This window comes from Rhopalosiphum maidis, chromosome 2, assembly GCF_003676215.2.
Source record: "Rhopalosiphum maidis isolate BTI-1 chromosome 2, ASM367621v3, whole genome shotgun sequence".
Classification (NCBI taxonomy): domain Eukaryota; kingdom Metazoa; phylum Arthropoda; class Insecta; order Hemiptera; family Aphididae; genus Rhopalosiphum; species Rhopalosiphum maidis.
The window spans coordinates 55,177,918-55,193,499 of NC_040878.1; the positions used below are offsets into that span (position 1 = coordinate 55,177,918).

Below are 15,582 nucleotides of genomic sequence, written 5' to 3' on the forward strand. Positions count from 1 at the left end.
TTTGCGATCTTTTAAATATTAAATAAATTTCTAAATAATTTGATTCTTTTTGTATTATTTATAATCATTTGAAAGGTTTGACTTGTTTTAGTCTTATTTTGATTTATGTAATTATTGTGCACGATAAAATTAATTTGTTTATCGGCAAATAAACTTTAAATATTAGTATAAGGTTCCTCATAAATTGTTTTAAAGCAATGTTAAAATATGGAAAATACAATATTTTTTATGTATTAAAAGTACAAATTTTTACAAAGTTCGTCAGATATGAAATATTTTTGTAATTAAAAAGATAGGCAAGTGCGAACCGCTGTGCTGTAGCCTAGCTGTACATTAGAAAACATTAGATACCGAGTTTATAAACCCTTGGCATATTACTATGACCTTCTTGTTCCAAATATTTTCTACACATCCCAGTAACCATTGGTTCTTTGAATAATATTGATAAATGCAGAATCGTGTCTAACGGGGAGCATAGGGGGCAATTGCCCAATGGTTTTTTTTTAACTTTACGATGAATCTGATAAATGATCTCATCTGTATCAGCAATTATACGACTAAAATATGTTATTTTTTATGTAATAATTTGTATTACCAATTTGAAGAATTTAGAATTAGTATCCAAAGGGTTAAATTTAAATTCAATGATACATCATTGTTAAATTTAACATATACATTACACTGACTTAATGAAAGATGAGGTAGATACATTAGACACTTACTGTACACCAGAGCTGTTACCTACTTTCCCCATTTCTTTATTTTCACTTAATTTTCTAATAATCATTGTGGCCAAGGCTCACAAAAAAAAGAGCAGAGGGCCGCGCATTTGACATGCCCGCATACAGATTACAGTGACCTACTGAATGATGAAGTACATTTGATACCTTCTATAAAGTAGAGTGATATTCAAATACTGTAAATTTAAAAAAAACTATTAGCAAAACTAAATAATGTAATAAAACAAAGACGAAGTTCGCTTACACATTTTTATAGTTTAAAATAAACAAATCATATTATCAATAAATTTTAAGTATTTATTCTCCCATTAATTCACTATATATTATTTTGAGATGTAACTATACTACGAAGGTAGGTACCTATATAAATTAAAAAGTGGGGATTGACAATAGTTAGTGTTTAACTAGGCTTTGGCCTTGACTTAAAATATGTTTCGATAATACTCATCTGTATTTTTATGCTGTCCAATTATGTTATACTGTTAGATGTACAACTCTGTGGCCAAATAGTAAATAGTTATCACATATCAGTTATGAATTGAAGATCGAAGAGAGTGAACTGTTCACGCTCGCTGTTTTTCTTAATATTAATTGCATAAATGTTTTCACACGAAAGTAAAACAATTTAAATAAACTTTTTTTTTTTTAATTTTCCCAATGGTTTTATTACATTTTATTTCACGAATAAAATTATTTACTAAATAAGATACTCTATAAATTAAAAATAATGTTAATTTAGGAAAAATTTTGTTTTTACTAAATGGTAAATCAAATCAACAAACAAACTTCACTTATACAGCATACCAATATTTCTAAAATATATAATAAATAATGGTAAGTGTTTTTAACAAATTAGTTTTAGTAATTGTTAATGCTATTTTTACTATAATTAACATTTTGTAGGTACATATAATATATATAATAGTAATTATAGTTTGTAGGTATTCAGAATCGATATATCAATTATCAAATTCTATCTATTTTATAATTAATTGTTTATTAATGCATTTAAAATAATAATTACTCAATATTATAAGAGGTTTATTATAATATCTTATTATTCAAATCTACATTTTGCAATTGATCTGTAATTATTGAACGTAATGTATGGGCAGATGACATGTCATGCTATTTTTTTTTTTTGTGTACTTACCTTATTAACTAACAAATGTGAAGCTAAATTATAAATTTGTATATACCTAAATATAATAATATTTAATACCTATCATATTTATGATAATGTCTATTTTGGAATTAATAATTTAGTTTATCTTTTGTTTTTACCAAAATTGCACCTACAAATTATTAGCTATAAAGATAAGAATATAAAAAAAATGCAGCCCTCTTCTATATTCATTACAGTCTAATAATGTTTTAAATAAAATTTAATAAAGAAAAAAATATTAGCTGATACAAAGTTATTATAGATGATTATTAATTATACTGTTTATGTATAATAATTGTATACAGGTATTTGAATCTCAACTACAATATATTTTTTTATATAAAATAAATTTTCCTAATACATTCATTGTAAAACATTATTTAAGCTAAAAAAAAATATCCTTAAATTAAATAGATTTTATTGAGACGTCTAATAAATAAAATGTAGGTATAGAAAGTCGTATCATACGTGATATGATAGTCGATTGTCTATTATAAAATTCACAGTTTTATTTTTATTAAAACAGAATATGATGTAAAATAATATTTAATTTTATATTGAAACAAATGGAATTAGTATATGATAAATGATAATAATTAATATTTATTCAATCATTATTAATTATTATTATAAATTTATAATTGTTATTTGTTTCTTTACGTACCAATACGCACGGCATACACCATGTGTAAATAGTTTTTATTTGAAATAGAACAGTCAACAGAAACTTGTCGTCAATTAAATGTAATTTAGGTACTTTCACGTCTGCATATTCTGTATATTGATGTGTTGTGAAATAATAATGCCATAAATATTAGTAATTGTTCTCTTTATGTTTTAAAATTAAAATTTGTTGTTGGATTTATTATTTTAAAACATTAATTGATGTTCCGATATACCCATAAAAAATATATCATAATTAACGTGATTTAAAACTTATTATTAGGTAATATTTAATTTAATATCATGATTATTATTTTTAATTTTTTAATAATTAGTAGGTATTGTTATTTTTATTTTTTATTGAGTTTCATAACTATGTATGTGTATACACAATTTAATAATAAATTATAATAATTAGGTATAACAATTAAAAATGTTCAATTATGAACATAAATACTATAGTTCTAATTTTGATTCTGAATTTGGGTGAAATGTACTCGTAAGTTTTTTTTTATTTGAAAGATTAGGCTTTAAGAGCAAAGATTACCTATTACTTATTAATCTATATCAGGGGTGGCCGGGTGAGCAACTGGCGGCCCGCAGTTTTTTTTATCTGGCCTTTGCTACATTTTCAAATTACATCATACAATTTCAAAGTCAATCGTCTATATTCTACGCTAAATTAAAATGCTAATTCTGGCCCGCTAAATTTTAATTTTCTAAAAATTGGCACTCTTAATCAGTAAATACCTAGTATTTTCCTTAATATTTTGGAACGAAAATTCAACAGAAATATTTACACTGTACACAAGATATTTTCGACATAATAGTTTTTTTTTCATATATTTATAATATATATATGTATATAATTCAAAATAAAATTATTGCTAAAACTTGACATTTTTATTAGATTTATATTAGCAATTATTCAAATAATTTTTTTTTCGATTCATGTTAGTAATATTTTTAACAAATTTATACGATTTAGTACAGTAAATTTGTATATAGTTTTTGATATACCTAATATTATACGGGATATTTTTGGCAAGCACATAAATTATATTACAGTTACTAGGTAAAGCTAGGTTAGGTTACTCAATGAGGAGATATATTTTAAATTTACTATGTATATTATATATACAGCAGAGCAAGTTTCACGACTATTCTTTCAATTTTGTAATTTGTCTCTTTTTATTTATCATGTGTTAGACCGCAAAGAATAGTGAATGAAATGTTTTTATTGTCACTATATTGATTGTTATATTATTAAATGGTTATTAATTTAATCATTTTTATTGTTTACATTGTAAAATATTTAAGTAATTGAATATACCTCGTAACCAATAATATAAATGTATTATCTTTCCTGTAATATCTTTGAATTCAATTAACAAGAAAAATATCCATTATAGCTATTAACTATAAAGTATGTAAATAAATTATAATGATGTCAATGTTGTATACATTAAATAAACGTAAAACTAAATTATAAGAATGTTTTTATTATTCGTTATATTGCGTCACTTTCTGAAGAAAAAAGCTTTTTACATAAAATATTTAAAAAGTATAATAATAATAAATTGACTTTTATTTCTTAAATACTTAATAAGTAGTCTGGAATTTATCAATTACGTCCTTGTACATAGAAAATATAGGGGATCAATGTGCGGACATCAACTAATCTAGGTGCAATGGGAGGATTTTTTTTTTAACAGGACAGGTGTCAACTGACTCAATATATTATAACAAATACCAATAAGTACTTAATTTTTAGACATAATATTAGCCACTTTCCCTCTTGTATTTTTTTTAAATATCAAAAACAACTAAAAATATTTATAGTTATAATTATTATAATCATCAATACGGGAATAATTTTCAAACAAATAAACTAGAAAATATATGTTGACTAAGTCGATAACGCTTGCTGGTAATAATATACTACGAAGTAGGTGATTAATAACTAATGTAAACAACGTTCAAAATTGTTTGGCATGGGTGATGGGTATCCCTTCAAAAATTATTACTTTGAATATCATAATGAGAATTAAACAATATATATTATAATATTATTGGGTAATATCAACTTATTATTCAATATTTATAATATAGCTGAGTTCATCCACATATGAAAGTGTTCTTATTCGCGAATAGGTCAAAACTCTCCGTGAAGATTATTCATACGATTACTGGTAAACCGGTTTACATGGCACAGTACTCAATAATATACAGTAGTAGTAAGTTATAAATTGTGATTAGGATTGCTATTATTAAACCTTGAAATATTGTGTTTATTAATTCACCACTACTTCTTTCCATCGTTCATGGATGAGTTTGTTATTAACATATTATATTAATTTATAAGCAATTGTAAATAATACCCTATATGTTTATTGTCATAGGTATTTTTTTAAATAATATAAAATTAAATCATTTTAATAATTTATTTATAAAGGTTATTTACTTTAGTATTATTTTATATAAGTAGATATCAGACGATATTTCGTAAAACATTTTTAAATAAAATTTTATCGTTTTTGAAATGGTTATATGCAACATTTTAAAATGCCTAACCTAATCTAACACCAAAAGTACATAGTTCAATAAAATAAGACTTACTACTATTGTAAGCACTAGAACTACTTTTATATATACTTTTACGATACATGTTTATTTTAATTATTAGATAAATATAAAACCTATATATTTATCTATATATTATAGGTATGTAATTTATATATATAGAAATATAGTATACATAAAAATGTTGGTACATGATTTATCTTTTAATAGCAAGTACAAGAAAGTAACTATAGAAAAAAACAATGTTGTAGAAAAATAATTAATGGAACTCTTTGTTTGACTCAGAAGTCAGAATCTGAAATTTTTTTGTCTATAATCAATACACCATAGTTAAATTCAGAATCATATTGGTAGTAGATGATGATACTATTTTTTTATAGATCAATTAGATCATAACATAGTGGTCAGTATACTATTAAATCCATAAATAATGTAAATATTAAAAATATATCTATTATAAAATTGATATAGAAATAAAAAAATATATAGTAGTATGAACGTTGAAAAATCATTTACAAATAAAATTGAAGTATATTATTATACATTGTTCATATTATATAATATATTATAAATACATAAATTAATTTTTTTTTATAATGAAATTATATTATTTGAGAAAATTTAAAAATATATATATTTACCTATAGAGTTTAATCGTTGAGTTACGACAGTCAAGTGTCATTGGTTAGTTATTCTTATACAACATTTTCTTATGAAACAGAAATTAAATATTGTGTTATGTATAGTCGTATAGACATGTATTTAATATTGGCACTTCTCATAGCTTATATGAGATATATATGATGAGTATTGCTTATTAAATAAACAAATTGCTGTCAACAGTATATTACAAATTTAAGCAGATAAAAGACTTAAATTATTAGTTATTTTCTTTATACATTGTATTTGATATTCATAAAATAATAATTTTTACTGCTGTGATATTTGAGGACGCTAATCTCCAAATAATACATAAAATTGAAACTGTTAAGCCACAAAAATGTCCACGTTTTTACATTTGAAAGACAGCTGATACCGGTGTGGTGACGTATTGTCCTTTACATTTCCTTTTTTTTTTAAAGATATATACAATCTATTAATCTATATTCTGATTTCTGGGGTACAATAAAAATATTTGCTAGTTGATTATGAGACAGTGGAAAAATTATTTGCTATAAAAAGATATAGGTAGGTAGATTAGAAGCTACTTTATACAGTATAATGATACTTCCAATTTTTTATTTTAAATTTTGTTGGTCAATAATTTGTGGATTTATGTGAGTCATTTTGCGGGGGTAGAATCTTTTATATAAGCGTTTTGCTTTTAATTCCTAAACAAATTTTAGACTCAAAACAGTGTGTCAGAGAGCGTATGATTAGATATGTATCAATGCATGAAGCGATATTTTTTATTTTCCTTAATTTAATATTATAAAATGTCTTCCTAACTTCCTTTATATTTAAAAACTGAAATTATATACGGAATTATAATTCACTATAATATTATAATTAAGTAGATATATTAATGCAAATTATGTTAATAAATAAAAGTAACTGAAGTTATAATTGTATTAAAATATCATAATTACTTTTCTTAAATGTATATTTTTTTGTATAAAATATAACGTTTATGATTAATTAATATTTGATTGATGTTTATATACAGGCATACCCAAAATCAGTGTGGTTTATCATCTGCACAGAATTTTGTGAACGATTTTCCTACTATGGACTTCGAAGTACTTAACTATTTTTTTTTTTTTTTTATTAAATAGTACTAAATTTTTTGTTTGTTTTTCTCAATTATGATTTATGAATGTATTTTCTCGTATATTAGCTGTTTTAGTATTATATCTTACGTCAATATTGCAATATGATGAAGACGAATCCACTATTATTTATCACATGGCTGTCTTTATGGCATATTTTTCACCATTATTTGGAGCTATTTTATCTGATTCTTTCTTAGGAAAATTCAAGTAAGTAACACATTTAAAATTAGTTATTAATTATAAATTTGAAAAAATCATAATTGGTATTTAGAGACTTAGAGTTTGAATGCTGTAGGTCTTAAATTGTTTTTCTTTTTTTGGTATGAAACTATAAATTAGGTTAACTCGTCTATGAAATGATATACATTTTAATTTTATTCGCTAAATTAGCTTTATCAACTATTTTTCGAAATTATTTTTTATTTTGGTCTTTTAGCATTTAAATATGTTTTTAACTAATTCATTTTTTTTAGTTGTTTCTGTTGTTTTTTTAAATAATATATTTTGTCCAATTATATGGGGCTCGGCACAAATTTGTAATTTAATCACTTACCAATATTTTTTTTTTAATCTAACATTAAATTTATCATCTCAATCTCAATCTTTACAATACTCTTACAAACAATAAGACGTCTAGTTAGCATAACGTCATTAGAGTCCAATTATTTCCATTACTTAGTTTCTGCTAATACTATTAACAATTTCAAAATAAAATATTCTAAATCAATCAGCAATTACTTTCCCTGAATATATTCTTTCTTGACGTCTTGAAAATTGAAATAAAATGGGCTCAGTAGTTTGTAAACGTTAAATTTAAAAAAAACTTCTAGTTTGATATTTGAATTAACTTAACCTATCTTATTTTGTTCTATGTATACAATATTTTTAGATTTTTATATAATTATTATAAAGGTACTATTATAATTTGTATGTTGATTGTAAATGTATGATTATTAATTTATTCATAATAAAAAAAAATGTAATTATGTGCTAAATATTTATTTTATTTATGTATTCTTTTTTTCAGAACTATAGTATATCTTTCACTAATTTATGCAATTGGTAATTTAGTCATAACTGGGTCGTCTTTGGCAGTTTCACTTAGTTTAAATAACCAAAGGTACTAAATAATAATATCTGTATTATAGAAAAACATTTTTTGCAGTTGACTTGTTATAATATCTTACTAATTGTAATACTAATTTTAAAATAAATATTAAGAAAAAAAATATTATAATATATAGACAATAGCTTTTAATTTCAATAATAAAAGACATCCAATTAATTGTATTGAATATGATATAAGATATATCATATATTCACAATGATTTAAATGTTACTGTTATTAAAAAATGCTCAAAAATATTTATAAATTGTTATAGTTAACATAATAATGATCAAAATCATCATAGTTAAATATTTTAGTTCTATGCTTTATTTTTTTATAATTATTTAAATCATCATAACGGTTATCATTAAGTGGATTTAAATTGATATAATATAATTATACTTATATCACTTCTGTTTTAACAATATGTCAGTATATAGGTTCCTAATATGTAATATACTATAATATATTAATATGATAATTTACCAATTTTAATAATGCGTGAATACGTGATGATTTATAGAATTAATGGCCATTTGTGTAATAAGTTAATTATAGAATTAAAGCTAGCTCGTACTTAATAGGTTCATCTAATGAGTACGGTGTATATTATATTATATTTATATGTACACCGGCTAGTGGCTACCAAGTAGTATTAGTGGTAGGTATAAATATTTACATAATTAAATTGGCTTTTTTTAATTTTATTGCTAAAAATTAAAAAAATGTATATCATTATATTTTTGTTTACCTATATTTATGAGCGGATATTACATATTAAAATGTTTCGTATATTTACGTAGTTTTATAGCATATTATTTTATTATTATAATGGACATTTACCTAATGTGTAAGTTGTTTTAATTTATAGTATAATAATAATATATTATTTAAAAATAATATTTTAATACTTCATAGGTACTTAGCTCTGTTGGGCTTAGTTTTAATCGCAATTGGAACAGGTGGAATAAAACCATGTGTTTCATCATTTGGTGGCGATCAATTTGATTTACCTGCACAAGAACTTTATCTACAGAAGTTCTTTTCCATATTTTACTTTTCTATCAACGCGGGTTCGCTTATATCAACATCAGTAACACCGGAGCTAAGAAAAGATGTTCAATGTTTCGGTCGAACTTCATGTTTCCCCTTAGCTTTTGGTGTACCAGCTGTGCTAATGCTTATAGCGATTTGTAAGTACAATTTATACGAATGTTTTCAAGTAAATTAATTTTCTACTTTAAATCATTTTTACAGTGTATTAATTTAACAAATTATAAATAAATAATGCATTATATTTTGCATTATTATAATGCGATAGCGTAGTTTGTTACTTAATTATTTAAGCCTATATTCTAGTACTTAATACATTTATACAATTGTATTACTTTACATTAATATCTCATATCTGTTTTTATTTTAACCTAGTTATTTTCGTATGTGGTAAACGATTATATAAGATAAAAAAGCCAGAATCGAACGTCATCGTAACATCTTTTTCGTGTATTTATGTAAGTTTTTATTTTTATGTTTAAAAATGTAATTCATTCTAAGACTGATTAAAATACTAATATTCTGAAATACAATACTTACGTCATAGTTATTTATACAAATGATTTAATTATTCAATTATTATACTATGATAAACATATGGTTTTATTCTCAAAAAGTAATAATAAGTATAGAATTACAGGCTTATTTTGATACGTCTATTATATTGATATTATATATAATATAAATTTAATTATATTATAGCATGCAATAAAAAGAAGACTAGCATATGTTTCATCAAATACCAAAAAAGTTCATTGGTTAAATTATGCAGATGACAAGTTTTCAGAAAAAGAAATTTCAGAAATACGCTCCGCTTTAGATGTAATATATTTATTTATTCCATTCCCATTTTTCTGGGCTTTATTTGATCAACAAGTAAGTATTACTGACAGTTATTATAATTAATCTAATGACTAATTTTATGAATCAGAAAAATAGCTAATTATTTATACTATTCAGATAAATCAATTAAATAGTTATAGTATAAAGTAGTTAATCTAATCTATTTTTAAAATTAATTGTTATTGCTTATTACTTTATAATTAATTCAATTTATATTTTAAATACTTCCATAAAAGTACGGAGGTATTCATTTATCGAACAAAGTTTCTACCTACTTGGAAATTAAATTATTATTTAAATTAATTAATTGTATTAAATATCTAAAATAATTTTATATTTTAAAACAATAGCAACAAAATTTCACAGAACACCTCTTATTTATTTTATTTATGTTTATTTTAGATATAATATAAATTAAATACTGTAATATCTATATTTTGTTAAAAATCTTCTAGGGTTCTCGCTGGACATTACAAGCTACTTTGATGAATGGCAGGATTGATTTTCTGAATTGGACAATGAAGCCTGATCAAATGCAAGTGATGAATCCACTTCTCGTTTTATTATTTATTCCATTTTTCGAAACCATTGTGTATCCTATATTAGCCAAGATCGGTATTAAAAAACCATTACAAAAAATCTCATTAGGGGGTTTTCTCGCCGCTCTTGCTTTTGTACTATCAGCTGTTGTACAAAACAAAATTATTGTAAGTACCTATAATATATTACATCATAGTGTGAAATGTTAAGTACTTAGTTAATAATTAGTTGAAAAATTAAATTTTAGATAAAGCACTACATATAAATATATAATATTATAACGTTTAGGTATAGAAGTATAGCCAACATAATTTCAGGCACGTATTAAAATTATAAATAGGTATAACAAATAATAATATATTTTAGGTTTTTCAATGCAATAAAGTTTTTAAATAATTTTACAACCAATACCTATATTAAATTTAAATTTTTTTATATCGAATGCTTTAAAATCTGTGCTGTCACAGTTTATCATAATAAACTTACATCTGGCATTGAAATGAGCTAAGTTAGATGAGTGCTTGAGCTTGATCCATGTCTCTGAGTTAAATTTTTTAATTTCGAGCCTTAAATTACATTTATATTATATTAAATACCAACTATTTATAACTTAATTTTTTGTGATGATTGATTCTTTTATCGGCGAACATTTTTTAATCATTATCTCGAAAAGTACCAATTAATTTTATTTAAATAATTTTTTTTCCCATTACTAAAAGATTTTTTATAATATTATTATCATTGTATATATTGAAGTTCTCAATAAATAAATTCTGTTTTAGGATAAAAAAAAATGTTGTTCTTGAAAAAGTATAAAATTTAAAAATATAGCGATAAGAATACTTAGTAAACATATTGTTTTTTAAGTATAAAAATGTATGTAAAATGTATATTTTCATACTTCGATACTTATCAAGATATTGAATATTTATTGTTAAAAGAATCATTATTATATAGTAAGGACTATGGACATATTATTTTCAGATAAATTTTCATATATTGTTAGTATTTGAGTTTTAGTTTTACACACATCTTTGTAAATTAAAATATTATGATTCCCTTTTTAATTTAAACATGGTTTAATATTTTAGGGTGGATCGACCCAAATACCAGTTGGTGAAGGCCAATTAAGAGTTTACAATGGATTCAATTGTGACATAACAATAAATTCAACAAATTTACCCGTCCACAAATTAAGTTCTCTTGAAACATTAGAGATAAGTTATACACCAGCTTCTTTGGAAATTTCGATTCCCATCGTTTTTATAGCTGATCCTTCATGTTCTCCAAATTTATCAACATTAAATTTGACAAGCAATGTGTCTATCGTAGAAGGAAAGGTTAGCTTAAAAAAGTATTTTAATAATTCATAGTGCATTAGATATATTGTAACAAATAATTCAATGATTATTAAAAATTACAGGTAACGTCATATTTTTTAACTCGCATAAAAGATAAACTTGAAATAAAAAGAATTGGTTATGTTGATGACTTAGCTAAACCTAAAAACGGTAATCCAATTTTAAGGTAAATAAATTTTAGATTACATCTATATTTGTACGTTATTTTAAAACACATTGTTTTTGTAGAATTTTAAACAGCGACGATTTGTCTAATAAAATGTTGATACTCAAAGAGAAAGAAAACAACAACACAGCAATTGAAATTAATGTAAAATCCTCAACAACAAACACAGTACCTATTGGAAAGTAAGTTATAAATTATATTGTTTTATATATTTTTATTTATTTTAGAGATAACTATTTCAATGTTATTCTTTTTGGTTCTATCATTTTCGAATTATATAATTATTTTTTTGACTTATAATGTAAATTTTATAGGGTAATAGGCTAAACTTCTTCAAACATCTCTCCCTCTCCTATCGACGCCTATATAAATGAATGTTACAGATATTTTAATAGTAGGTATAAATAATATAATTAATAGTATATAATACATATTACTTATAAACGTATTAAGAAAAACTTGAATACATATTTCAAACTTTTAAGATGTAAAAAAAAGTTAGTCTTGCATTATAGTTTATTTTCTTTAAAAAAGAATACACTTGACCATCAATACAGTTATAATTTATAACTCTTTATATCTATGAGATATATATTATGATTTATAAAGTATATTATGTAGGTGTATATTTAAATTTTAAAAACTTCACTATATTTTTAGAAAATATTTTTGTAATTTATAACTTATAAAAATATATGATATTAAACTTTTTAGAGTAGTTCATTGATTAATGATTGGTTGAATAAATAAATATTTATTAATTATTATAGTTTAGATATTGAAAAATGTTATTACAAATACATTAATTAATTATTATTATTCAATTACTAGATTTAGGCAATATGCCAATATTTGTTTAGTAGTTGATGGTTTTATTAAACTATATAAATGATAATTGATTAGTTATATATATAATACACTGTAATTCATTTGAGTGTTTTTATTCGTTTTTTAAATATATTAATGTTTTTTAAAATATTTTTTTATATTGTTCAATACCATTGCAAAACGACATTAAAAAAAATAATGTATGTTTAATTTTTTTTACCAGGTATCATTTTTTTTTTAATTGTTATATATTTTGAATTTCAGATATTTTCGATACCAAATAATATATTGTATTGTAAATTATGTAAAATAATATTTTTATAAAACTTATATTTTTTTAAACACTGAATAGGACACTTAAAAATTAGAATGAATCACCTAAATAGTATATTTAATTTTATTGGATTAATAGCTTCGAGAACAAGTGTCATTAGTGTTGAGCTGTACTGTTAATTTTTTTTTTTTAATAAATATTGGTAAATCATAATATTATTTATATTGAATTGAATTATAATAATATTATAATTTTTTATAGAAATAAAAATGGCAAACAGAGAATACATTTATATGCATTTATGTTTATACTCGTACATAAACATTAAACATAAAAAAGTGTTAAATTTAGTGAAAGTAATAAGTATCATGTAGGTACTTCTAAAATTTAAATAAATAGGTTAGTAATGATAGGTAATTATAAAACACGATTACACGAAAAGTATGTTTATTTAAATTAAAAACCTTGTTATAGCTATTTCCATAATATTGATATAAGCACTCATGAAACATCTAATGCAATTAATCCTAATTACACAACTTTTCAGATATAAAGCCTTTTTAGACAACGAATTTCTCTCAGATTTAAATTTTTTACCGGCTAGTGTAAACACACTTGTATTACAACGTAATTCAGGACACATAGTAAGTATTTGTTGATTTTACAATTTTATTTTTAGTATTGAATTATTTTAATTAATTAAAAATACATAATTTTAGGATTCAAATTTGATAGTCTTAGAGAATGGTAATTTTATTCATATAGCATGGCAATTACCTCAAATTATTGTAATGACCGCTGCAGAGATTATGTTCTCGATCACGACATTAGAATTTGCATTTACTCAAGTAAGTTTATTTTTAATCATCATTATGCTATAAATTTAAAGTATCAAGGTATATACTATATAAAGTTATTATTTTAAAGGCACCTACAAGCATGAAATCCTTATTGGCAGCAGTTAATTTGTTGACAGTAGCGTTTGGAAATCTAATAGTAGTGATCGTGTCTGAAGTACGATTTTTCGAAAATCAAGTATGTTTATATCATTGTAATAATTCTTCGTTGGGCGCCTTCAGTTTTAAAATTAGCATTATCGTAATTAATGCCATTTCGGCTTAACATTGTGCTTCTAATAATATACAACATGTACATTGTATATTTGTTTATAATTCAATTTCTTATAGGCTTATGAATATTTGCTGTTTGCTGGACTTATGGTGCTCGATATGATAATATTTATTTTAATGAGCTTTACATATAAATATAAAGATTTGAATGACCCCGTGCCCATTACGCACAATGAGCAAAACAAGCAAAATTAAAGGTATACTATTTTTTATGTCGTATGATATTGCAGATAATTTTTTTTCAATTTATTATGTATACATTTTAAATATACTCTATTATTAAAATTCCTGTATACACATATTTGTATTGTTTATATATTAATATTATTACTTAAATAAAGTTAAATAAGTTAAATTGTCTATAACTACTCGTATATTATACGTTATGTATTTTAAACAAAATATTTTACTATGATTAAATATTAAAACTTATTTAAATATATTTTAAAAATAAATAACATGATGTAATGTATTATTAATTTAAATTTTATATTTTATTTAGATAGCTATATTTTTATGTAAAAAGCAAAGATAATATTATACATTTTTTTTATTAAAAGATAAAAATAATCTTTATTTTTTGTTTTGCGTTATTTATACTTGTCTATATGGTATATACATAGGTAGTATAGCATATACCATATAGTATAGTATATACTACTGTGTATGCAGTATATATAGCATATAACCTACTTAAATTTTAGTCGGTTCGCTACCTATTTTAAATTATAGTTTAAAAGATAATCATATATTATGTATGTTGGTAGTTAAAATAAATAGAAAAATTGTTTACTGTAAAAAATGCCTGATTAATGTAATCGGCGTAATCGACCGAATCCTTCAAGACCCTGCTATGCTACTATTTTCGCTACTATGAAATTCATCGTCTCTGCTGACCCTGCCAATTTACAAAATAATTTATAGTTCCTAGGTAACTCTTAAAATTTATTTTAATCTTAATACTGCTTATAATTTGAATATAGGTAAGAATATTTATTAAAAGTTTTAATGGTATTCATATAGGTATGTAAGTACATATCTGAAAATTACTCTCAAAATGGCTTTTAGGCATAACTTAATCATTTTAATCATATAATATTAGTAATATTACTTTATTAAAAATTATTTAATATCGTTGTTTATTTAATCCTTTTTACTACATTTATATACTCAAGTAAAATTTTTACAATAATTGGTTCTCAAAACTTTAAGTTATAAGAGTTTGATTTATATAAATATTGTAATTGAGTGTTGTGGTTATTCAACTGGTTAATACTTATTACGATTACATTATTATGTATAGCCGTATGGGTATGAAAAATTCACGTACCTATATACTTGTAACTTGAGTTATGA

The 15,582-nt window shown here is 22.9% G+C and overlaps 1 protein-coding gene across 1 annotated transcript; it reads left to right on the forward strand.

The window, feature by feature from the left end:
* Positions 1–1,255: 1,255 nt before the first annotated feature.
* Positions 1,256–14,541, forward strand: LOC113550874 (peptide transporter family 1-like). Its single transcript, XM_026952814.1, has 15 exons — positions 1,256–1,574; positions 6,818–6,890; positions 6,989–7,130; positions 7,951–8,043; positions 8,950–9,224; positions 9,460–9,542; positions 9,787–9,960; positions 10,383–10,634; positions 11,559–11,807; positions 11,891–11,994; positions 12,057–12,176; positions 13,644–13,740; positions 13,816–13,944; positions 14,024–14,131; positions 14,284–14,541. The coding sequence occupies exons 1-15, from the start codon at positions 1,572–1,574 to the stop codon at positions 14,419–14,421; spliced, it is 2,040 nt and encodes a 679-aa protein (XP_026808615.1). The 5' UTR covers positions 1,256–1,571; the 3' UTR covers positions 14,422–14,541.
* The last annotated feature ends 1,041 nt before the right edge of the window (positions 14,542–15,582 follow it).

Coding starts and splice junctions, on each gene's coding strand:
- LOC113550874 (XM_026952814.1), top strand. Junction 8,044..8,949: donor CTTAGTTTAAATAACCAAAG/GTACTAAATAAT, acceptor AATACTTCATAG/GTACTTAGCTCTGTTGGGCT. Junction 10,635..11,558: donor TTGTACAAAACAAAATTATT/GTAAGTACCTAT, acceptor TTAATATTTTAG/GGTGGATCGACCCAAATACC.